This window comes from Vanessa tameamea, chromosome 25 (genome assembly GCF_037043105.1).
Source record: "Vanessa tameamea isolate UH-Manoa-2023 chromosome 25, ilVanTame1 primary haplotype, whole genome shotgun sequence".
Lineage (NCBI taxonomy): Eukaryota > Metazoa > Arthropoda > Insecta > Lepidoptera > Nymphalidae > Vanessa > Vanessa tameamea.
In genome coordinates, this window is record NC_087333.1 from 4,797,387 (window position 1) to 4,824,977 (window position 27,591).

Here is a 27,591-nt window from a genome sequence, read left to right on the forward strand (position 1 = left end):
AGATGGAGAACACCTCTAGGAAATGTAGTATACAATAATGTAACACACATGATAGTAAGCAAGTACAATAACTTACAATAATTGGAATAATTTTTTCAGTATGGTCCTAATTAGCAATACACAAATAAAAAAAAATATAGAAATATTTTAGAGTGAATCTCAAAATCAAATCTAGTCTTAAGAATTTTTTAACGACGATTAAGACATGCTACTAATAAAAACACTAAACTACAAGCTTTACTCCATATATTTCGTAATTGTATATTCAAACTGAGATTTAATCTTCTACCCAAAGTATTTGGGTTTGAGTTCCAGCACTAATTTGATCATAGGTATGTCAAAGATATGCATAAAAAACGGTGGGATTCAGTCTCAAATGGGTAAATTTGGATCACATACAACTTTAGTCTGTATACACATTTGTCACATACTTGCATTTTGTTTATACCTTGTCATGTCAAAGTATCATATCAAATACACAATATTACTTAACTTACCTGCTAAGACTTCAGTGTCATGTAAACTCTAGTGTAAATAACACTAATACACATTAACACAGTACCTAAAATACCTATTGACAATCACAATATCTTAAGAACATTTTTTATTAAGACAATTGATGTTAAGCAATGCATAATTATTTATAAAATAGGTCACTCTTGTTACAACTATAATTAAGAATATATCTCAATAAATATAACAAAATTTAGATGTAATAATGAACACAATTTTACTTAAGTATTTGTATTTTCCACACACTAGACACTTAAATAATACGAAAATATAACTAATGTTTGTATTCACTACAAATTACTGCTGTAGATTAATAATAACTATAAACAAAATGGTTGCCATGACAACAAATTACATGTGTAAATGGAGCAGTCAGCAGTTACTTAACAAGTTGATAAATGTGTTGAAAAGTTAATGAAAAGTTATTAGTGATAGAAACATGGTAAATAAGTTTTTTTATTATCATTAAATACTCAAAACTTGCTTTAAGAAATCATCCCAATTCTAATATTTTCTTTCAGCAATCATCATACTTTTCAAATAATTCTCTATGCTAGGTAACTCTAAAAAGTGCAGAAATTAGAGATTGATGTGAATATAAATATAAACAAAGACATCTTATTCTCAAATAACAACATAGAAATATAAGCATGTTTAGATAAAATAAAATCACATGATATAATGTGAAATAATTTTAACATTAATAAAGTAAAAATAAATAATACATATTCTTGTAAAAATCTTGAATTTTTATAAACAATGTTTAAAAAAACCCTTTCTTCATAGGAAAGTGAACATGAAGAAAAATGTACTGAAGAATTAAAGAATACAATAAAATTATGTAACCAGGAAATTCAGTTTGAAAGAATGCCGACCCTAGAAGAACTAGCAAATCATATAAAAAAAGAAGTGGATGATGAATTGATTGAAAAATATAACAAAACAAATAATGCAGTTGATTCTATATGTAAGATCGAAGGGAAAAGAAAACAGGCAGTACCTGACACAACTTCTGATTTACATAGTCCAATAATGAAAAGAAGCAAACCAAATGATCATGGTTAGTATTTTGATGTTAACCGGGGTGTGTTTATTACATTAGTGTCGAGATTGCCGCTCCTTATTGTAAGTATGTAGATAATATCTTTGCAAAGTGCAAGTTATTGAAAATTGTTGTGAGAGAAAAATGAAGGCATTCCTTCTAAAAAAATAGTCTAATCACTGCTTGCTGTTTTGTAGCTCTAGGTAAGGGCTTATTCCACCTGTAGGACCATAGATTCTGCCCCTGGACGTTAATTAGTTTATCACTATTATCAGTCATTTATTTTGTAAGAGAAAAAACTCATTCTCTAATCAGGCAAGTGAAAGCTAACAACCTTTTTGGCCCTTGGCTTACTCTGTTAATAATATTTTAAATATTTATGACAAAGCAAAGCCAAGCGAATGTAGTAAACAGTTGAATAATATTACAATAGCAACATGTCTATTATTCAATTGTTGTATACTTTTACTGCATCTTTACGATTGTATGTAAATCAACTTGAATCAAAAATAAATACATCATGAATATATTGCAAATATTGTGTTCACTTGGTAGAGCTATGTGCAAGCCTGTCTGGTTAGGTACCATCCACTCATTTGATATTCGGCCGCCAAGCAGCAATTCTTGGTATGGTTGTGTTTCGGTTTGAAGGTTGAGTGAGCCAGTGTAACTACAGGCAAGGGTCATATTGGTGGCGCATTGACGAAGTAAGGGATGGTTAATATTTCTAACAGCGCCAATGTCTATGGGCGATGATGACCACATAACATCAAGTGGCCCATTGGCTGGTCCGACTACCAATTACTTTTAAAAAAAAAAATGTATATATAAAAACTTTTGAATTGCGTTTTTTTTGTAGATTCACCAGTTAAAGAAGCTACTGAACTAAAACCATATAACTCTGAATTATTTATATTTACAAAAAGATTAGATGACATGTATATTTTTAAAAATGATTTAAATAGACTTAACCGGTCACATATATGGGAAGAGATATCAAGAGAAAGTAAGCCAATCTTATCACAGTACAAACACAACGTCACTACCCAAACAGTACTTAAATATAAAAACTTACATAAATTGTATAATGATTTAAAAATAATCAATGATAAAAACACTTTCAAAGTATTTGATGATAAAAATGTATGTCATACTAAAGCAGAGAATAACGAAATGACTGATTTTAGTACAAATACAAATAATGATAAAGAAATAGAAGAAGAAACTGTTTTATTAAATGATTACAAAATAAATGTTAATGAAACAAGACTAACAGATAATATTGAGGATATCTTGAATAAATCAAAAAATCAAATCACAGCACCCGAAATTTCGGTAACTTTGTTACAACCAAAAATGATTTCCAATTCAGAGCGAGAAACTCTTAGTCCTAAAATAATAAATTTAGATGAATGCGAGGAGCCAACTAAAGGTTTATTCGAAAGAAGAAAAACCGATATTCAAGGTTTGTATTTATATGTAATGGTATAAATTATGTAGAAATAAAACAATTAGTTTCTTGTCAGTTCTTCTCTGTAGAATCTAATTTCGAACTGGTGGTAGGTTTACATTTAATACTCATCAAAATATTCTTTATTCAAAAGTGCTTTTATGAGCCTATTTGAATAAAGAATATTTCGATGACTTTTTTATTAAAAAATTGTAATATTGTCTATATCTAAGTTTCAATTTATTTGATTAGTTGCATAGCTAGCTATATAATTAGTAGGTAGTCTTTAATTTATACATATCTCAGATTATAAAAGACACATAGAGAGCACGGAACAAAATAGCGAAGCAATGAAAGCGAATACAAAATCAAAAGCAAATTTCAATCTTTCAGTGGTGTGTAAAGTAACAATTTTGTTAATACGTCAAAGTATATTAACTAAAGTTACTTAAGCACTTATGACGTTTTAAAAAAAATACTCGTCGTTTCGCTCTAGAACATTCAAATCCAACACTTTCCTTCAATTCGCCATGTTTTATTATTTCCCAGAATTCGAATCTTATTAGCGTGTATTAAATTGTGATTTTCATTTGCTTTAAAAATCTATCGATTCTATTCCTGACGAAGAATATTGAATTATCAAAAATGAAATGGCGCCGTTTTAGTTTGACCAAAATCAGGGTCCAGATTCCTTATAGATTTTGTTGCTATTTTTCTTTGTTTCTTCGTGGCTATCCGCGCCCAATTGAAAAATTTACCCGCATGCTCATTTTCGAGGGTATTTTGTTTTTCAAATTGTGTTTAAGTCTATTCGAACTACGGGATGAGTAAGAAGCAAAATAAACAATAGTGTCAAAGATTGACTTGATATCATTGGTCGAGATCTTGAATAATGTCGATGATACAGATAATTATAAATCAACGAAATAACGATGTTTTGCATGTCGGCGATGTTTTATCGGAATTTTGAATGTAAAATTCAAGTGGATATCAGTAGTGAAGTGGAAAAGTTTTGTATTAATATATCTCGAAATAAATTATTAATCAAGAACTTTAGTGTATAACTAGCGACCCGCCCCGACTTCGCACGAGTGCAATGATGATACTAAATATACTACTGGTTACATGTTACGAATGTCCTCAACGTTCAGAGTTTTTCAGTCATTAGACAATACAAACCGATATGTTCCTGCTTTTTAAATCTGTAATATCTTCGAAAATTTTCATTTAAATTACATGCAGCAAAGGGCCATATTGATCTATTTTAAATGCACAATGTACTTAATTGGATAAGAATTAATGCTGTATTGCTTAAAATCGCTTCGAAAATAAGTCATTATTTCGCGTAAAAAGTAAAGGATAAAAACTGATTATTGTGGGTTATCCATAAAAGACAGAAATTCATACCATCGCGTACTTTTTTGAAAAATATACTACGATGTAATCGCAAAAAATGTGTTTATTTACGACATCACTTTAGAAACCTCTAAAATTATCAGTGTATCTCTACCTAAGTGTAAACCTTCCTCTTGAATTAATCTATCTATTAAAATAACCGCATCAAAATCCGTTGTGTAATTTGAAAGATCTAAGCATACATAGGGTCAGACAGCGGTAAGCGGTAAGCGGTACTTTATCTTGAGCTGTACTTTTAGAAAATCACATGAGTATGTAAATCTATGGTTTGGTTTGTCAATTGATTTCATAATATCGTTCGCAAGTAATAAATTGCTTTTGTTAAAAAATAAAATCGAGATTTTCCTACTGCTGATAAAGTTATGACCTCAGTGTTCCTGGATAAAATAGATAAAATAAAATAAAATATTCTTGTCACTAATTTAAAGACGATTAAGCGGTTATGTCTGACATAGATTAACTCAATAATTTAACTCAATCGAATTTAAATTGTGTGTTAAAACACAACCAATTAAAAAATATATATAAGTAATGAGCGCTTGTAATTCAATCCACGTGATTGAAGTTAAACTTTGAGCTCAAGTGTTGACTTTAAATTTGACTTTATAAGATTCTCTCTGTTCCCAAAGAAGAATTGGTTCAAATACCAATTATTTACATCAAATTTTATCAAACGCCTCATAAAATTTCTTCCATACAATGAATTATTCTGTAAAAATATATTAGTCTAACTATATTGTTGCAGATCCAAAAGCATTATTGAGAAGTTTGTGTTGTTCAATAGTTTACACAACGAGACTGGAGGATATATGTATATTGCGAAGTACAATCAAATATCTAGATGGTAAATATGTACTGAAAGAAATATTACGAGAAAGTAAACCAAATGTTATATTTAAACAAAAGACATCACCATCGTCTATAAATAAGAATAATTTTAAACGATTAAAAGTTGAATTAAAAATACTCAACAATAAAAATAAGCTTAAACGTGCAGACATTCGTTCACCGACATATGTTAATTTTAAATTGATACCTTCAGATATTTTTATTCAAATTACAAATCAATCTGCTTATACTAAAATACTCGTAGATCCAAAAATATCTACGGACACTCAAGACGATCTTTACAGTACTGCGTTCAATGATGTTTTCATTTATAACCCAAAAATTAGATCTATAGAAAAAGTTGAAGCTAACCAAAATATTTCATTACTGATTCATAATAAGTTCCGTGACATGACAGAAGTTTTCGTTACGGATAATAACGGAAATGTAACAGAACTTCGTAGATTCAAATCTCAAAATTCAGTCGAATTGAATGAATTTATAAACAATATCGACTCTAATAAACGAAGATTGAAACTGACAACTTGCTGTTGGTTCCATAGAAATATGAATATCGATAAAGTTTGGTCGAATACAATCGCTCGATTCGTCAAATCGATGCATCCTTGTCAACCAGGGAGTTGTGAATGTTGCTGCAAACCACACCTGGGTCGCCACTCGTTTAATACAACACGTAATATTAGTAGTAGTTGTACTGAAGTAGATAACGCATCCATCGTTAAACTTGATAAGAATAGTTTAATAGGAAGAGCGCTTGATTTCCGTAAACCAATTAAAGAAATTAAAAATATTAAACATGATACAAAAATACGTCCATTGATTATAGAATTTAATAAAACCGAAAGGATAGAACATTACGCTATCGATTCCAAAGGATGTATAGATTGGCAAATTACAGTACGACCACATAATAACCACCCATTAGATAATACGATTGAACTATTAAAAAACAGATCAAAACATATACCTTCACTCAAAGAAACTATAAACAGTACACACGAACATGATATTTTTATTAATAAACTTAAAGTACGAAATGTACCCGTCAATGTTATAAATTATCTGAAGTGTATAGTTTTGGAAAATAGTAACGTAAAAATCATAGCTGCGACACCAAAGCTGAAATTAACTAAGGAAATATATAATATAGAACATACAAGAACATACACACTACCATCATTAATAAAAATAGGACAAATCTTGAAATCTAAATCTATGTTAAAAGGGAAACCAATATTTGATCATGTCAACAAAATAGGCAAAAGAGTTCCTGGAAACAAGATGGATCTCGTACCATCTAAATCTGGATCAAATTCTCCTGTGGATAAGATAATTTCAGGTACAGTATTTAATATTTTTCAAATTATCACATATTGAGTTTTAAGTTTACAGCTTAGTTAATTTTTTTTTAATATATATGGGCAATTTGTTGTATCATTTTGGATCAATTATAATGTGGAATATTTGTAGTTTTAATATACTGATTCCATATCTACTGCTAATTTGTATGATCGCATATCTTAAGGTCCTGGGCCAATAAAAAAAAGAATTTTCTGTCGAGTATTCTCAGTAAAACCAAATTAGTGTATACACTTGCGTACCCTGAAAAGATAAAGATGTTTGAGCTTGAACCTCTCCGATCGTGTTGAAATTATGAGAATTAGGAAATATATAGTTCACTGTTTTTCCGCACATAATTGTTTACTACAAATTTAAAAGATAAAATCATGATGACAAAGACAAAGCACGGACATGAAAGATTTCATTTAATCTCCAAGAATGAATATTCAATGCAATATCACTTTTAAGTTTAAATATAGTAATCCTTTATTTTGTCACAGGAATTGTCTTCAAAGTGGAGCCAGATCACCAGCAAGGGAAAACAAATGATTCCTTCTCACCCTATAGACTTAGACCTCTACAATGGCCACCGTCCATACAAATTTATAACCCTACCACAAGCAGGAGTATCAAAAGAGAAGTTGATATTCAAGATGGCGATGACACCAACAATATTTTCAATAATAAATCGTTCGAGTCTTTTATTAAAATAGAAAATAATAACACAGATATAGCTATGCCAGTTATTACCAACGTTTTTTCTCTTAACAATAATAAATTAACGAATTAATTAATTGGTTAAAACAGTTTTTCACCTGTTAGTTAAGTAAGTGTGAATTCTGGGACGAAAATTGGTTCCAAAGTTGGTCGAGCATTGGTTTAAAAAAATTATAACGCCAAGTCCATTGGTGGTGAGTACCAACAATCGTGTGGTCTATTTACCAGCCTGTCTATCTATTACAAATAAAAAAACAGAATTAGGTAGATATAATATTGAATTTACAAAGTTATATTAGCATACCCAATAATATGTATAGGCAATCGAAGAAAGATTAAAGATAATACTTAGTTTTATGTATTCCATGTAATGTAAAGCTCAGCTATTTTAGTCTACTAACAGTTCTTGATTGATATATCTTTATTTATAATATGAATTCCACTTCACTACTAAGGGAGCCGAAACCGCGATGCGATGCAATACGATTTCGTCCAGCAAAGCATTGGTTCGGGTCACCATATCTTCAACGACAGTCAGCCGTTTTTGACGTATTTTTAGGAAAAGTGACAAGGATCGCAAAAAGATTGTTGCGCTATTGTTTTTGTTAAAAATATATAGAAGAAAAAGAATATTTTGGGTTCATCCACTCATTAGGATTATGAACGTCAGCGGGAACTGTTTTATTCGAAAATACTATGCATTGAGAATAGAAGAAGATTATTTTAGAATGAGCAATTCGTCATTTGAAAATCGCCGGCATCTATCCCTACGCTGTCTCAGAGCGGACTAACGTAGCAATTTCTGATAACAGCTTCGTCGACATTCAAATCGCCGCTTTTTCGTAAATTTAATTCATGATCTCGACCAATAGTATCGCGTTAACTCGATGTCATGTGTTATTTATTTGTCTTATGTCCTCTTGTGATTGATGATTGCCAAACATTATTTCAAAGTATGCACTTTTTAATAATGAAAATATGTAATTCCTCTTATTTTTACTGTGTCTGTTGTCTGATGTAGATATTGTGTACTTAACTAAACTTAATAACAATATAAGCGCACAAGTGTGTAACCATTTATTTTAACAACTAAGTATATTAGTGTTATTATTGATGATTGTCATACCTATAATAATCGATGGAAACAAAATAAAATCTATTTAATGCTTAATGGTTTATTTGCTTTTATATCACGGTTTAGTTTTATCCGGCCATCTTCTATTCAGTACAGTTTTTTTCATTTTTTTCGACGTGCATCGGTATGTGTCAATGACGCTCGTACTTACAACGTATTTTAGTACGTGTGATGAGTTAGATTAAAGTCGGCAAAAAAAAACAAATGAGATTTTATTTGGTAAGATTGTTTTATTAAAAAAATCTCATAGATCTATTAATATTTATTATAGGCGTAGAAAATAGGCATACTGTAAATTTATGACCAAACTGAAATCTGTGTCGAATTATTATTAATTATTTCAAATATAATGTTTTAATGTCTTGTAGAAGTTCTTCAATAAATATCGATCGTGATATTGACTCAATTATAAAATTAGTTGAAGAGATTGTGGTAATAGTTAGTATACTAACTTTTTTTTTATGATGTAGGTAGGCGGACGAGAAAATAGGCCACCTGATGTAAATTGGTCACCACCGCCCATAGATAATGTGGTACCTACCTACCCCGACGGGCTAGCACAAAGCCCTGCCCCCAAGTAAAACTACCACTGACCAGTTGTTAAACAAGATAATAACCAAATAAGATAATGTCCGAGGGACATCCGGTTGGAACGAAGTTGCTTTTGCTATATTTTGTACATTAAACAATAAAATACATTTAAAACGCTTGAGAAATGACAAGAAACAAAATTATTATTAAAAATATCATATGAATTAAAACAATAACAAAAAACGTAGTTTCAATAATGTTTATATAATAGAAAAAGAAAAATTCAAGATTTTTTTTGTTTGCTTAATAAAATGTAGTTATAATTCGACTACAGAAAGTTCATAAATACATGAAATCATTGCTTGATGCATTAAAATGTTTTGTAACTGAAATCCGACTCTACATTTTTTTAATAGTAATTCACTATATCTCATTAAACAATATTAATTGCTTAAATATTTCAACCTGATCTAACCTTTTTAATTAACTTTGTCACACTATTTAAAGTCTAAACAAATACAATTTTGGGAGTTTATACAAATTTATAAATTTACTAAGACGACTACATCGCGACGAGTGCGAGAAGTCAGTAGCGTAGACAGAATCGGTTCACTTTACCACGCTCTAAAAATAGAATGTTTTCGAGCCCCTACCATTGAATCATTACTCTCCGACTCTATAACTCAAATTCTTTCTTGATAATCTACGACTCCCTGTTATAATGTTATGACGATAATTATATTTTTATTTAAAGAAATAAAAATGTTTGCATCAAGCTATCACACTGATTTTTATTGATAAATAAAGTGAATCTAATTGAGGAAATAATATTATAATATCTTTCAAGAAATAAAAAATCAATACTTAAAATATACTTAAATCAATCGAAGCATTAAATTTATTAATTACTTAAAATATAAAATTAAGAATCAGCGCGATTCGTGTGACTGTTAATGAAATTAAAATTTTATGTATTTTATTACAATATTTAGGTCGAAAACAATGAGTAAATGTACGTTACATAAATATTGAAGGTTTATTATAATATAGGGTTTTAAAAGACCCATTTGAAACGTTCGGTAGGGTACAATAATATATATAGTTTTGTGTTAATATTAAGCGACAAAATACCTACCCACGCTCATATAAAAATATTTAAATCGCTTAAAAACATTGTATTAAACTTTTCTAAATCAAATAACTTCGATGTAATACTTTACGTAAGCAAAACAGAAAAACGAATGCAGTTTTAGCACTAGACGTCTACTCCTCTCAACATTTTGCTCAAAAATGATTAGAAATCAATAGGACGTCACAGTGTCCCTTTCTTTTCCCCCACATTGCTCTGTCCTTCACATAAATGCCACAGGTACGAATGAAATAGAAATAGCGGATCTCGCATTTACGCCTAGCGGTTATTTCTTTACTACGCTTCGGCAGCAGACGAAATGTTTAACATCGCCATTTTGTTTTCAAACGTCACCGTGAACGCGGCTCCGAATGTTCATTCTATACCAAACAATATTTTGTCTTGGCGTGTGAAAAGTAGTGATATTAACTATTTGGTGTGTTTAAATGTGCTAATATGAGGAATATATTTATTGCTGTGTGCAGCTGCTATAGGTAATTAACATTAATATGGAGTTTGCCTCTCGTTACTGGGTCGATGTTATTTTCACAGGAGCGCTCATTGTGTTAAGACGTGTCGCGTGGCGCAATGTCACTTGCTATTTTATTTTATGTCGAATTATTTTCTTGGATTAATTCAACTATTGTTAAAATTTTAAATTACTCTCAAAATATTAATCTTCTTCGTGTCAACGTAAATGAGTCGAAATAGCTTAATTTAATATTTTTAATACTTGATCAAGAAAAGCGTGCGTCTGTTGCAATGCTTTAACTCGTTCTGTTCATTTTACCGATTGCACAAAGAAGGATTCGCTTAACAAATAATGAAAATCGTGTTTAATATATTTATTAATAAAGTACACTTGTATTTTTACTAATATTTTTTTAAAAATAGGGCTCTAAGTTTAAAAAAAAAACATTTTCGTATATTGAAATAAGAATTTACATTTAAAAAAAAAGTGCTTAATAATTTTTACAAGAAAGTACCTTTTTATTATGAATATTTATAATTGACAGTTTTTGTCTATATACATACAAAAACAAAGAATATATATAGAATTTGTAAACAATAATATATAATAATATTTTTTCATAGTTTCTTGATTCTCTATATATATATATATATATAATATTTAAATATCAATAACTACGTTTCTTAAAAAATATAATAGAATATATTTTGAAAGTAAAACAATTAATTATTACAGATATTTCTCATGGTTCAAAAAAAGGAAATAAATTATGATATTAGATTACAATTTATATTCATAAATATTGATTTTTTAATGATATATTAAATAAAGGGAATAAAATACATATGAACAGTTTAAATATAATATTATATAATATACCTACTAAATTACGTAATAAGTTAATATGAGTTATTTCAAATCGACAGATCAATAAATCGCTTGGATCCAATATCAGTGGTGTCAGAGTTGCCATATGCATAATTTATTTATCTATTAAAGAAATGTTATGCTTAATTAATTATAAGTAGTTAAATTTTGTTTAACTTATTTTTTCAGTCAATAAACTTTGTCGAAAAGAAATATTAAAAATTTTATTAAATTTTTAAATTATTCAACATTTTTTTTTTATAAAAATTATCATACTTTATCACAATATAGTGTGTTTTTTTTGTATTCGCGCAATAACTACCTAACCGGTTTCGACAGAACTTTTGCTATACAATATTTTTTATTTAATATTTTTCTCATATACATACAGTAATAATTATACAAAAAAACTTCGATATTTAGTTAAATTAGTTTAATCACTGTTATCTTCATTATAGTTATAGATTGGGGTAGGATTTATTAATACAATCGATTTTCTTTTAAATATAGTTTTTAAACAAAAAAAATAAATGTATTTCGGTCCGTATTTGTGTGCTAATTACGTTTATTGGAAGGATCACCCTTATGACGAATGCGTTTTTTAAATTGTAACTTTTATAATGCCTAAACCAAATATTTATATTAAACCGCCTAGACTGAAAACGTGAAAACTAATGTTTATTTATTCTCTTATTTTTTATACAGGTTTCATGAGTTTTATTTACAGTTATTTTTTTTTTTTTAACGTTCGTTCCTTTGTGACCCTTCATCATAGAATCGATCTATTATCACGGATTTTTACACGTTGTCACACTCAACCTCAAACGCAGGCAAAGCCGCGTCCGAAAGTATTTGTTTATATTTACAAATAATGTGTATTTAGTTGGTGATTCAAATAAATAAATTAATTGTCAATTAAAATAAAAAGTATAAATATAAGTCGCATTGCAGCTGTAAATATTTATTAGATCTACAAACATTTAATGTAAAGTTTTAATATGACTATTTGAGACGCAACACTGTCATATCATAACGGATATAGGCGGAACCGGCTGCAATAATTGAGGCCCGCGTAATTTAGAAGGTAAACGCTGGGATTTTGGGAAATAAAAAAAAAAGTTAATTTAAAAATAATTATATACAAAATAACAATATACATATAGAAATATAACTGTACTATTTATTTATTAAATAATTTCACTGATTATATAGATTATACAATATAATATATAATTAAAGAATAATTAACATTAAATAATATTTATGTTTTAATTTAATTTTGATTTCAATTATATTTTAAAACAATTTATATTTGGGTTTGGTCCTCACAAGTTTGTTTACCTAATACAAAATATGTGGTGTTAGTTTTGTCCGACAACATTCTGCCTTGACATAATTACCTATCTCACAAATATTACATATTAAAATGAAGTAATACTTAACATTATTAAATAATTTGATTTATCATAGCTTTAAGTTAGGCTTTATCGTAAAATAGTGTAAGCAAGTAAGAATATAAAAGAAATGTAACATAGAACAGAAGGATGAAGGCTGTATATTTATACATTCTATGGTTTCCGACACACATTATACGGTACATAGACTATATAAAGTAATAAATACAATTTGTTAAATAATTGTATTATTTTAAACATCATTAGTGTTTACTAAATACAATCTATTTAGCCTACGCATAAGATTAAGGCACATAATCTTAATATTTTATTTACCGGAAACCGCCTTCCCCTTAATTCAACAATTTTAAACTTTTGATAAAATCACACACACAAACCTACGGTGCAAACAGAGTCATTCCTTTTGAATATCGTTTAAAAACAATAACATAATTTTACAGTTCAATAAATGCATGCTTCGGAAATATTTATTTCATGATTGATGATTTAATCTTGTCTAGAGAATTTGCAATTGATATATTAATTCGTAGTAATAATCAGGTGTTGTTTAAGGCTGATAAATAAACGATGCCGTCTTTTTCTTTCGAATGACAAATAAATGATGTAAGAAAGAGATAAATAAGTTCAACTCAACACCTTTAAACAACGTTTATTTATGTCGCGTATACGTAACGCCGAATTTGTCAAAAAAAAAATTGTCGATAAAATTGATTACGTACGGTACAAATGTAATTTCATGAAAATTATGAAAATGTACTAGTGATAGCACTAGTGATAACACGAATTAGTTTAATTATCTCAATATTGTTATTAAATAGTGTTTTTAAATGAATTATTATTGTATTATACAACGATTTTTATCGGTCAACGTAGCTTATTACTTTTGAACAATTTACATATTTGTAACTTTGTAATTTGAACTTAATGTGAAATTATATCGATATTTATTTATATATTCTAGTGTTCAAATTTTTTTATAATTTTGCAAAATATTTAATTTTCTCTGTGATTGCTTTAACACACTTAAATTTACAAAATGTTTTTAGTTATACAAAAATAATGTTTGTGTTATCATAATTCTTGTTATTATGTGACAATTATTGTACCTCAAAAACTATTTTTTTTATAAACTATTTTAAAAATAAATGTATGATTCGAGGTTTCGAATATTCCTTATGTTATGTTCGATAAATCAGCAGATTTGTCGAATATTCAATTTTTATTTACTTTCTACGATACATTGAAATTAAAGTATTTTTTATAATAGTATCAGATTACAGCTCTGAATATTACACAACAATAATTTGTTGTTTTATTAAATATTTACTTGTACTTTGATTATGTAAATTATTTGTAAAAAGTTTTAAAGTAATTTAAATGACGCGAAACAACATAAATGAGCAACAGGTTAAATATTTATGTAACGCACCTACTCGATGACATTAAAACTTACGATCATTGAAACCCAAAGTTGCAGTTAGCTGTATGATGATTCGAAGACAATTTACCGATGTTCGGAGCATACCACTAACTCATAATATTCAATACATAAATATTATGTTAATTTTTCCAGTTTGAATGGTACGTAATCCAGTATAAGACAAGGCGTCGAAGATATTATTCTAACAGAGATAAGCTCAATAATACCGAATATCTAACGTTTTATAATGAGCTATTATAGTGGTATAAATTTTATATATATTATACCATACTATTTACGGTAAATTTAAGGTGTTTAATGATTATTTTTTATGGTTAATATCAGTATTTTTATTTCTCAAAGTGTATTTTATTATTCGTGTATTGTATTATAATTCAATTAGTAATTACAGTACATGCATAAATATATAGTTACTAAAGTTTACGATGTTTCGATATTTTCAAAGTCGTTAAACACGTGACATCTTAGAGTCAAATATCCAGCAATATCGATCGAAATCTAGGATTTAGGAATACGAGTCGAATTGCTTTTATGTTTATATTTCATCGTATTAACTTTCGATATTGTTTAATGGTGTACAATGCGCGTTTAAAAACCTATCCGCATTAATTCTTTCAATTAAAATGTAATGTCAAATAATATTATGATTTTTAAACTTAATACTGACGAATCGCTAACAATTCTCGAAAGCATATGCGATTATGTCCACGTAATTTCTATAATTGATCGTGTTATTGGAATGGATATTGTAATATTATATTGAGATTAAATACTTACTAATAAAAATAGTGTGAAATGCATGCCGTATTTGATATCCGAATATAATTACGTGTTAATGTCGCGATTGTTACCATGAATATTTATAATGTTTTTTTATAAATATTTTGTTCCTTTTGTTTCCAAGGAGCTCTTTTAATCGCCTCATTGATTTATTGACTAGCTTGTTCAGTTGCAGATTATAGGGCCTCGGATTACGGATACAGTTTTTTTTTTCGTATCGTATACCCTATATTACTCTGAAAAATCTCAGGTGGAGAGCGAAAACGAGTTCCGGCGTTAAGTGTTATAGTTTTACGTAAAGCCGTAGTATTTCCGGTGTTGACGAATTCCCGGCCCACACGACGTGATTGAAACGATTAAATTTTTTCTTAATATGAAAAACACAATCGCCGTATTCACAAAATCTATAAACTCGAAGAATTTATTTGAACGCGCTAATCTCAAGGCTCTGTGTCATGTGTCGGTCATCTTTATTTTTTATCACTTTTCATAATCGAATAGAACACTAATAAATAAATAAGGACGGAATAATATTCACCTTGTTCAACGTACGTTCTGTAAATTGAGCGCGTCATTATATAAAGCCTATTTCAATCGAAGTAGTAAAAATGTTAAACAAAATCTAGATTTACGTATTTCATACGATTTGCTAATAACTCTGCTATATTGTGCACTAGTAAGAGTTTAGGATTAATATATATTTATTTATTAATTACAACACTATTACGTTTAACTACTTATATACATACATATACATACATATCCACATTGATTTTACTTCCAGAATTCCGATAACAGTTTCGAGAAAACAACTTTTTTTTTTTTTGCAAATCCTTTATAAATATCATAGAGTAATCAAGCTTTCGACCAATGTCGCGTCAATTTGTTGTCAAATATTGTTTATTTTGCTTTTCTCCACTTATGGTTGGATTAGAGCATACGTACGGCCAAATATTTGCCGAAAATGTCAAACAGTGTTGAATGAAAGTAATTCCTTAAAAAAAGTTGACTTCATGCTTGTCTGATGAACCCGATGAACCTCATTGTAAGAAATTTTAATGCAAATATATTTAGTTAGTTATTTTATAATTATTTCTGTTGAGTTTAAGAGGGAGAGAAATAAATTACTATTACACACAAAATACATAATTTATTAGATTTTGGGTGTACAGAAGCGGTTTTATTGCTATAAGCAATGTATTACAGATAACCTCTTACAAATGAAAATATTGGTAAGGTATAACGCAAATGGTAAGGTATATATGCAGTACCTAAAATTAAATTGATGCTCGTAAATAATTATGACACGTGACAACATCACAACAGTTTAAAAGATAGTCCTAAATATATTCAGCTTCAGGTGTTTTGAAAAATTAAAGACGAAGTTTGCAGGACGCTACTGTCGCGCGAGATTATGCACAATCTTAATTCATATATTGACGTAACGAAAAAATATCTAGCTGTTTGACGTGGTTTTTTAACTTTTTCATACACTAGTATTATAATGGGCCCGAAGTATTCAGTTCAGTAATCAAAAGAGTCGACACTTTAGTGCGCTCTACATTAGTTTTTGATTATTAATTTTTGATTGATATAAAATAAATTAAAATGATACCGAATTATCAGTTGGCTCATTTTATTACTGAAAATTTAAACGAAAATTCTTATTCGGATCAACCCATATTCAGTCCATCAATGGCATTGATATAAAACTTTTCTTGTAGGTATAATAATAATACTATTAAGTCTGTTTTCTAAAATATAAATGATTAGTGAGAGGGAATCGGAATTTCAATTCAACCGGAAAATGCTGCAAAGTGTTACTACTTTTTATGTTTGAATATATGTATTTTCGTAAATCTTCAATACAAATAATTCTTAAGTAACAACGCTTCGTATAAATTAAAAAAACTCACATTAATAATAATTATACAGACATAAATATCAGAAAAATAATATACTTTGAAGTAAGGGTAATTTTACTAGTCAGTAAAACTAGTTTGAATAAAAATGTTATGATAATTGAGAAAATTATTTATTTATTTCCATAGTTGCGGAGGAAACGGCTCTCGTTAGTGAAAATGGACGACCAATTATTGTAGACCAAGAAAACCTTACTTACTTGAAAATATTACTGGACTCAAGAAAAGTGTAAATACTAATTCCTATTTCAATAAACGTGTAAATGAAACTATGGAGTGTAAAGTCTACGAAGTTCCCATCGAACAAACGCCTTCTTCTTCAGAATACGATTTTCAACAAAGAAAATTAACAACCGAAAGTGTCAACCAAAACAAAAGTCCAGTCACCGCAGAAAGTCTACATCCAGAACAGATAGATGACGTAACAAGTATGGATGTAACTGGTGATGATCAACAGCCGAGGGTTAATGAATTAGATAAATTCAAGAGGCGAATGATTAGAGCGATAGCGAGATTGATGGTAGAAGAGAAGAAACCTGAAGCTGAGATATGGAACGTACTTAGAAAGGAAACGTCCTGTGATTGTAAATTACTTTGGTAAGGAAGTACCCTATTTTTTTTTTAATAATATAGGTAGGCGGACGTGTAAATGGGCCACCTGATGGCGATTGGTCACCACCGCCCATAGACAAGGGCGCCGTAAGAAATATTAACCATTCCTTACACCGCCAATGTGCCACCAACCTTGGGATTGGGAACTAAGATGTTGTCCTTTGTGCCTGTAGTTACAATGCCTCACTCAACCTTCCAACCGGAACACAACAATACTGAGTACTGGTGTTTGGCGGTAGATTATCTGATGAGTGGGTGGTACTTACCTAGACGGATTTGCACAAAGTCCTACCCCTCAGTAAAATAAAAACAAGTAGATATTTGATTACGATTAAAGGCTGTTATGTTTTGGCATGGTTAAAAATATATGTATTTTGAATAGTAATTGCAAAATATAATAGTTCGACAATTGTGTTTACGACGTTACCTCAAATTGTTTTGCTCAATCGACTGTTTGATCGTATTTCAGTTAATTTATTTATTTCCTGGGTCAAAGTCGGTGACGTAATTTTATATGATTTTAAAATCTACAGATATCCTTCATATATATTAACGTTAACTGTTACGCCATTACTTATAAACTTTATTAAGCGATGTTTGGTGATCCGCTAACCAATGTCTGTGTCTTTTACGTTCAAATGTCTAATGAATAATGACCGAAAAACAGAAATAAGCAACATTTATAATACCTTCTTCTCAGGACGCGCATGCGCGCACTTACAATAAAGAAATTGAAGAGGCTATACGACGCCAATGATCGTAATGAAAATGTAACAAAAATCGCTCGGCTGTCTGTGACCGACTGGTTATTGTTTGATCTGACATTAGTGCATGAAGATGTCGACGTCATTGGACAGGTAATGGAGACTAGTAAATAGTCTTGGTATTTCATCATTCATTATAATAATTAATACAATACATGGAACACCTTTATACGCTATACTAAACGATGTTGTTCGAATCCGGTTAATGAATATTCACAGCGTCAATTCACTTATCGCTGTTTTATGAAAAAAAAAAATAAACAACTAATTGTAACATTATTTATTTGCTATGTACCTGCTTTTTGTTTCTTTTATATTTTATTTTTTTATTATTGTATAGTTTTAAGTCTATAAGTGTTGACAGCGAATACCGATGTACGGATAAATCCAATAGGGTTTTTGTTACATCGTTTTTAATACAGTACAATATAAATAAAATGTATATTCACTTAAAATAAATAAAATAAAAATAAATTTGATGTATGAATAGGAACGATTGAATAGCTGCTAGCGTATGTAGGAGATTTTTTTATATACAATTTACAAACATTAATTATGTTTAGCTATTTTACCCCCAAATGCATGCGGATATATCCAAGATTTCATTTTTATCTACTTGACAATGAGAGGCCTCAGCCCAGTAGTTGAGCATTTATGAACTGTTACTTTACAGTGCAATAAAATTGATGAAAATGTCATAATATAAATATAAAAATAATCAATTTCTCCATGCTTAGAAATATAACGATTTCATATTTCTTCAAGGAAAATGAAAAGATTAAAAAGGAACCGCAGATTCTAGAAGATCTTTTCAAATTAGTTATGAAGTATAAGATTGAGTATTTGTTCGGGGACCCGCTAACAAGAGCCTGGAATGATTTAACCACTGAATATAATAGTCGGTGAGTTGCTATTTTTTCGATAGATTCCTTATAGCCTTTTCCAATCGAAGAAAATTTACATAGTCATGCGATTTGTTAATTGCCGGTGATGCTCAAGTCCTAGACCATCGGTACCCCCCGATTTCTATTAATATTCTTAGAATGACCATTAAAATTGAAATAAACTAGAAGAAATAATATTTTTTTTTTTTTTCTGAATACTTTGCTTGTTGTGTTTAAGATGGGGCTGACATTATGAACTCGAAACAGTTCTTCAATAATATATTTCTATTTATAATACAACAACATTCCACTAAACTACTTTTTCCTTAATCCATAAAAATATTATATATTATTCTTTAATAATCTATGATCATTGGTCGAGATAAGGATCTCTATATGATATATGAATCATTATCATATATCGCATTAATTCAAGGACAAAATAGTTTATTTGTGACCTCTACTTTTGATCGGAATAGGCTATATATATATATATATAGAAGTCACTTTTGGATGTGTATCAATTTTAACTATTCCCGTGACGATTATATAATTCATTTAATATGTATCATTGATTTCTAGAGGGCGCAAATGTTCCCAAATGTTACTACAGCGTCGCTGGTATCAGTTGAAGCAGCATGTCCGATCCAAGTTTTACAAATTTTGGTTTGAATATCGTGGTGCTATAAAAAATTTGGAACAAGCCGAGAAATATAAACCAACTAATTTGGATGTGGAAATCGTTAAAGCGTAAGTTCTTTTAAGCCATTTTCATAGGTGATAATTAAGTGACGTGGTCGTTAACTCTTTCAATCTTATCTTTATTAAGCGTTGTTTCGGGGATAAATACTTAAACAATGTTGTGTCTCCTTGTTTCCAATAAGCGAGAAGCAGAGACATCAGTGTTAAACTTAACACAGTCTGAACGCCATCTTTAAATAAAGTTGTTAGTAATATTTAGTTACATAGAGTGGCAGCGACGCCATGACTTTAAATGAAACGACGATTAATATAAGGCTGATAAAATTATAGAAAAAACAAATAGACGAATAAAATTAAAAAATGGACTTTTCGAACAAAATAATTCACATCGAAATTAATTCAAAGTGAAAAACCTTTTGCAAAATTAGTTCAATAACCTGTAAAAACGACAACGCCGCGCGACAGAGACAGAGCGTTGGAATTACTCGGCCCCCGCTCCCCGAACAATCCCCTTCGATTTCCGCCGGCATTACTTTAGGATAATGGACTAATTTTGGCCGTAAGTTACTGTTCCGCTAGTATTTATGTAACAATATCTGTTACGTAATGTTGTAAATTAATAAAATGAAAAATAGGTCCCGTGGCTAAGGTAATGAATATCTTTGACTGTCTTTTTTTGTCTTCGGTGGTAAAACGTCATATTATTGCGTATATAATTTAATGGGTTGACGTCACATGCAAGTTGTACTAATAATTATGTTCAGAAGTATTTAGTGACGCAAAATATAACTTGAAGTTCGATTTAGCTCTGTAAAGCTATTTACATTATGAGAGGGCTTTATAAGTAAACTTAATGATTCAGTGAAGTGTTTTTTTTTATTTAAATTATTATTGGTCGAATAAAATATTGTTTTTATTGATAACAACACACGTACGCCAAGACGACAAAGTAATTGATAAATATTCTTCCTATTTTGCAAACAAATAAAGTTATAAGGCTATATATATATATATAAATTAATAATATTTTTATTTTAGATACATGTCGATTGTTACGGATCCATTTCCAACTTGGCAGCAGTTAATAGAAAATAAAAGAGTTTCCTTACTAAAGGATTTTGTAAGTAATTGGTCTTATAATAGAGATATAATTAGTTTGCATTTTAAAATCTAATAATTCATTCCGTATTTCAGGAACGTCTCCGAATGACTAAGAAAAAAATCGCACAGTTTGCTGGTAAGAAATTCATATCCAATCTGATTTATTTATTTAGTAGTATTAAAGTATAAATATACATGTATTAATTTCAGATGATGAACCAGATGTTTTACTAATAGAACCTCATGTTGAAACAATTGACTTAGGCCTTGATTCTGATGAAGACACGAGAGATTCAAATGGATCAGTTAAAGATGATGTTAATTTAAATAATGAGCAGACTGCAGATAGTAATGATGAAAATGAGAGTTTGACTGCAGTCAAAACCGAATCAATATATGATATATGTGATGAAGATGAAGTTAGTAAACTTGAATCAATGCATATACCACTAGAGTCAAAGGCAAATTTAGTAATAAATCAGTGCGATGAAGAAATAAAAGCAACAAATTTGGAAAAAACTAATGTTTCGACTAATCAAATTCAAGTCAGTCATCATTGTGTAGAAGATGAAGTTGATCTGATTGTTAATGATGATGATATAGTTAATACTCAACAAGCTCAAGAGAATGATTTCGAAATCGTTATGCCAAAGATTACAAGTATAACAAGTACAGCGAATATACTAGAAATCAATCTTGAAAATGATAACACTACTAACGGAATTAACAATACGTTAGATAATATCACTGATAGAGTTCCCGAAACTAATTCCGATGCTGTCACTGTAACTGAAGAAAAATCTAAAAACAAAGAAGAAGTTACGATAGATGGTAAAAAGATAAAAGAACCGAGTTTGTACAACGAGGACGTCTCACATGATATGCATTTGATTGATGGCATCGAACTAGAAGATGATGGAATTGAGTATATCGACGAAGACGAACATACGATAGGTATGCGTTTTTTAAGCTCTTTAAATTTTATTCATATTTGCTTCGACTTAATATTCCATCTATATTATATTAGTTATATTTTTTTATCAGTTCGTAATTTTGTTTTAACCCTTTACTTGATAAATGGCCAAGGCGACGATGATTACTAATGATTATTTTATTTCAGAACCAAAGGAAGAAATAAAACTTGAAGCGGATGATCATATTTCGACAAAGGATGACGATGATGACACTCCTAAAATCGACTTAAAACTTTTACTTAATCCGGTAGTTTATACAAAGAAACTTGAAGATATGGATGTTTTTCGATTTATTGATTTTATGACGGTAAAAGATAGACGTGTTTTAGAAAATGCTGCGATTGAAAGCAAACCAGTCGATAAGAAATCCGTTAAAATTGATACAATTTCGAAAGAATGCTGTGACGCACCAGAAACCAATGTAAATAGTGACGAAGCATCAGAGTGTAGTACTGAAAATGAATATGAAACGATAAAATCTACAAGTTGGTTGTTTCGAAAACCAAGAACTGCAACGTATAATCCAATACAGCTATGCAAAAATCCGGACTTTAATACTCGATTGAAAAGACTGACTGCCGGTTTTTTTACTTCGCAACGTAATAGACAGTTACTCAATAGTTGTAAGCCTTTAACTATAGATGTTCATAAGGCATTTGAGGTGAAGCTTGTTAATAATTCTTTATTTTTAGAAAAAAGTTTTGTCTTAGAATCCCAGGTTTCAGAAACAACAAGCACCATCGAAAAAACTGTTCTACCATCAGAATTACCAGGACAAAGTTTAAATTATAATGTGCAAAATGCAACATCTATTCCGTCAACGTCAATATTAAACCGAGTACCAAATGATGAAGTTATTTGTGAAGCGTGTCCTGTAAAAGGAAATAAAGTTATAAATCTCCCTGATTTAGATCAAATTCGTCGTAAAAATGAAGGATTACTTATAGCAGAGGTGACACCACTTCAAGCTGTAAACGTAAATAGCAAACCACCAGTTTCAATAGTTCAGAAAAACATGTGTCAAGAAAACGTCTTAAATATCAATAAAGTTGAGAACAGTGACATCGCTAAAGATTTAAATAATATACATGAAAGTACAACTGCTGTTAGTACGGCAGAATTAAAAAATAAGAATTTTAGTAGTAGCGACACTCCCGTTGAAGAAACAGAAATCTTATGTAATGATTATAGAAGTGATTTCAATCATGTAAAACAAAGTAATAATCAAGCTATAAAATTTAGTAATAAACCAAGGAGAGCTGCTGTTAAATACAAAGTAGGAAATGTCGCCGTGACGTGGAATTCGAGAAGAAACTCCACCTTTCATGCTAATAAACAGGATGACCGTTTGTTAGCACCAGACACTGTCCAAAGAATAATAAGCGTGTGTAACGGAATACATCAACATTTCACAAAAAAACAGAATATAGCAAACAGAAAGAAGTATTATAGATCAGGACCAGGATCTTCTTTAATAAAAAAAACTGTTTGCGATGAATTCAACTTAAGTAGTCAAAAACCACAACCAGAAACTAATGGAAGTCAACTTAAAGATATACATTCACATAACACAGAGATAAAAGAAGACCAAGAAAAACAACAGCCAGCAACAATTCAAAAAGAAACTATCCACCAAAGTGAAATTGAAACAGAAACGATAGAAAATTGCATAACGAGGAAGAATAACTATGATGGTCAAACCGTGAAAAATTATGGAGTAAAAAATAAGAGAATCGGTAAAAAAAGAAAAAACAGTTTATGCTGCTGGGCGCGCGAAAAAATATTATTTTGGAACAATCAAATCCAACGCGTAAGACGTCATTTGTGCCCACGACAAAAATGTACTTGCTGTTGTAACATTATCTACATCACACAATTAAGGCAAAGGCGACAAAAAAGATATACAAAAGTGTCTTCAATCTGTAACTTGGTTTCAGACGACGATAGTGATCATAATACAGAAAACTTAAACGACCCTCAAAAAATGCTTAAGGAGACAAAAGAAACTTCAGAAAAAATAACGAAAAGAATAGCCAAACAATTTAATAAAACATCCAATAAAGTTAGTGTTGGTACTAATACAGATTTTGATAAAGATTTTGAAGCAAGTTATGCAGCGAATGTTAATATTTCAAGTGTTATGAATTCTGTTCATAAAACTCAGCCTGTTATTACTGATGTACTCTGCTTAGATAAGAAAGGAAGTAGCAGTAATTCAACACAGACATTCACATATACAAAAAATGAATCTGTTTCATCGTTAAAATTCGCGCTAATGTCTGACATTATTGGAAAAGAAAAATCACATCTTAATAATGATGTCGAAAGTGTTGCATTAAATAATGTTTTGGAAAAAGTGATTATAAAAAAAGATAAACCAACAAAATATGGACCGAAGTGCAAGACGATCGTTCGTGCAGCTACAAATTACATACAAACAGCGTCAAGCCTGTCAAACACAAATAAAGACAGTTTACTATGTGAAAATGCCAACAACGTTCATGCAGCTTCAAATTATATACTAAGAGCGCCAATCCTGTCAAAACCAGATGAAGAAGGATTACCAACTGAACATCCTAATAAAGTAATTGTTTTACAAAAAAACGTAAAAACAAATTTGTCTCAAAAACCTATATGTTTAGGCAAAAACAAAATATTACTTTGCTCATTACAGCCATTAAGTAAAACCAGTATGATTGATGTTACTCATTTAGTTGAAAATATTAAGCCACAAATGATTAACTACGGAATAAATACATATATACCAACTCTAATACCAAATGGTGTACACTTAGTTTTACTGCCTAACCAAGAGTTGGTACTCTCTATAGATCCTGGGGTTGAATTAAATCCAACTCAAATAAATCATTTACCTATTATTTTAAATTTAGTACAACAGCAACTTTACGCTCTAGGTGCAATTAATAAATTGCCAGAGGCGAATATACTTACATCAGATGATGTTATTCAACTCTCTGACGAAGAAACAGAAAATATAAACGCAGATAAAACTCATAATGATAATTCAAGTTTAGAAAATATAAAAGAAGTTCGGCATACGCCGGATTCGAAATTAAGCGATGTAGAAAATGACATCTCTCTCAACAAACCAGATAAATATATACACGATGATAGCTCTTCGAATATTGCTTCTAGTGATACTCTTCCCGTGGCACTTATTAATGAATTTGAAAATGAAAATGAAAATAAACCTAAAGTTGATGGGGCAAGTGAATCTGAATCTGGAAAAGATTTAAGTGAAGTGGATAAACAACAAAATACGTTCACCGACGACTCAACTTTTACCGTAGATGCAGTTTTAGATGACGACAAAAAAGAAGATTTAAATGAAACTACAAAAACGTCTAAAAAAACTATAATATCAGATCTTATGGAAATGTCTGGTATATCGTTAGAAGATACTGTTGTTACAAATACTGAAAATCCTATAAATCCAATTCCACCACCACAGCCAATTTCCATCATCCAAGAACCAATTAAAGAACCTAATAATTTATACGGTAACAAAGAAGTAGAAGCGAATACTAATAATATATTTAACAATCCTTTCGTTCAAGCAGCATTGACGAAATGTCCGGAATTGTACATTGTATGTTCTTTTGAGGATTTAAAATATGCTTATAAAAATAATGGCCAATTTTATAAAATGGACATTGAAAATGGGATCATAGTACCCATAAGCGTATCTATAAAAAAACAAATGGTCAGCAAGAATTTAAAATTAGATAAAACACTAAAATCAGTAATTGATTTAACTGAAGAAGAAAATACCGATAACAATACATTTAGTGCAGAATTAAAGTCTGAAGAAAGTAATATTGATACTTTCATAGAAAAAGGTTTTTCATCGAGTGGTGTGAAACCGATTAAATTGTTTAAATCCGTTCACCCATCAATATTAAGACACAATTTTAAAACGTTATCAATGCGACAAAATAGTGCGGATTTTAATTCGAAAAAAGTCATTAAGGTTATAAAACATAAAAGAAAACAAGTTCTTAAAACGCGAGAACCGAAAACCAAAAATTTGAAGAAGTTGGTACATGAAGTAGAAGAAAATAATATAGATTCAGAATCAGATGATGAGCCCTTAGCATTAAAAGCCAAGCGTATTAGAAGAAAATCAGTCGAAATATCAAAAAATATTGATGAAGTAAATAGCCATAACGAAAATAGCCAGTTAGAAGTTCAGCCACTTTATGAACAAGGGGTTAATTGCGATGAGGCAACTTCACACCGTGGGCCTATGTCAGTAGAAAATCAGGGAGAAGTCATTGGTTCCAGTCATTTGCCAATTATATTTCAATCCAACGATGATGAATCTTCGGAAGAAGACTGTATTCTAGGTGTATAAAAAGCTCTTAATTTTCTAAGAAGTAATTGTCTTATCTTTTGTAAAGAATGCCGAGCATTCTCGTGTAAATAATAAAATAATGAAAAAATAGTAGAACTTATATTCTTGCGCTTTATTAGTTATTTAAATTCCTTGAAACTGTGATATTATTTTTAGGGTTCATTAGTCCAACAATTTTCTAATTACTGTTTGTGAATCTGTTGTAACTTTAATTGTTTAGATTACTTACGATAAATTTGAAATGTTTGACTTTAGAACTCAATATTTATAGTAATTTACTTAAGGTGGTGAGAGAAGTTGAATTTTGATGTAATAAAGAGGTATTTAAGGTAATCTATGTTTGTGTGGTTTATCCGATCTCATATTCTTATCGAAGTCATAAAAATTATCTCAAACTAAACGTATAATATTATCAGCTAAGGGTGATTGAAACGTTGCGTAATTAGTAATTTAACAATTCTGAACACTGGTCCTGAACCATTAATCTTCTAATATGTAAGTTTGTATAAAGATTTTTATTATGCTTGCAGTATTTAATACAACGTCATATTTTTTGTAGTCTGTTTTCAAACAGCAGGGTTGATAGATAATGTTATATACATAAAAATATACCTAAGTAATGTATATGTTGTAATTATTCTTACTATTTACTACTATTATTAAAGTAACTGAATTTATTAGTTTTACTCGTTACGTTTGTAAATAAGTAAATTGACGGATTAAAGTTTTGTTACAACTATGGTACTTTTTTTGCGTGACCTTTATTTTTTTAAATTCTGTCAGGTGAAGTAAAACAATACCATACCTAGTAGATTAGACCACGCCTATACAGCATCGTGAGAAAACGGGGTATTTAACTTCTAGTAAGGTACTACTACTGGGTTCTTCTACTATTGAGTCGTTAGAGAGATACCTTAGAAACTTGATGAAGGAGGGGAATTCCAGGTAAAGTGAGTACCTTAAGTTATCGAAAGCTTTATCACAAAAATATAAGTAATAAAAATAAATATCTCAAATCGTTAGTCATTGGTTTTTTTAATGCATAATTATTTAAAAATATAAGAATTTGTAACTAATAAAAAAATCAAAAAGCCGTGATCGAATTCAAAATTAGAGCAGTTGGGTTAAAATTTTAGACTACTAGCTACAGGAGCATTAC

The 27,591-nt window shown here is 29.8% G+C and overlaps 1 protein-coding gene and 2 long non-coding RNA genes across 3 annotated transcripts; all 3 read left to right on the forward strand.

Moving 5' to 3' along the window:
* The first annotated feature begins 788 nt into the window (after window positions 1-788).
* LOC113403115 (uncharacterized) lies at window positions 789-2,749 on the forward strand. Its single transcript, XR_010309671.1, has 3 exons — window positions 789-955; window positions 1,300-1,573; window positions 2,415-2,749. It is a non-coding gene; the product is annotated as an uncharacterized LOC113403115 (long non-coding RNA).
* Window positions 2,750-2,758: 9 nt separating this feature from the next.
* On the forward strand, window positions 2,759-7,485 carry LOC135194150 (uncharacterized). The gene is made up of 3 exons (XR_010309670.1): window positions 2,759-3,020; window positions 5,167-6,609; window positions 7,112-7,485. It is a non-coding gene; the product is annotated as an uncharacterized LOC135194150 (long non-coding RNA).
* Window positions 7,486-10,451: 2,966 nt separating this feature from the next.
* LOC113403107 (uncharacterized) lies at window positions 10,452-27,142 on the forward strand. Its single transcript, XM_064218966.1, has 9 exons — window positions 10,452-10,617; window positions 17,150-17,617; window positions 18,333-18,489; window positions 19,162-19,298; window positions 19,863-20,030; window positions 21,021-21,102; window positions 21,177-21,219; window positions 21,294-22,037; window positions 22,204-27,142. The coding sequence occupies exons 2-9, from the start codon at window positions 17,292-17,294 to the stop codon at window positions 26,430-26,432; spliced, it is 5,886 nt and encodes a 1,961-aa protein (XP_064075036.1). The 5' UTR covers window positions 10,452-10,617; window positions 17,150-17,291; the 3' UTR covers window positions 26,433-27,142.
* The last annotated feature ends 449 nt before the right edge of the window (window positions 27,143-27,591 follow it).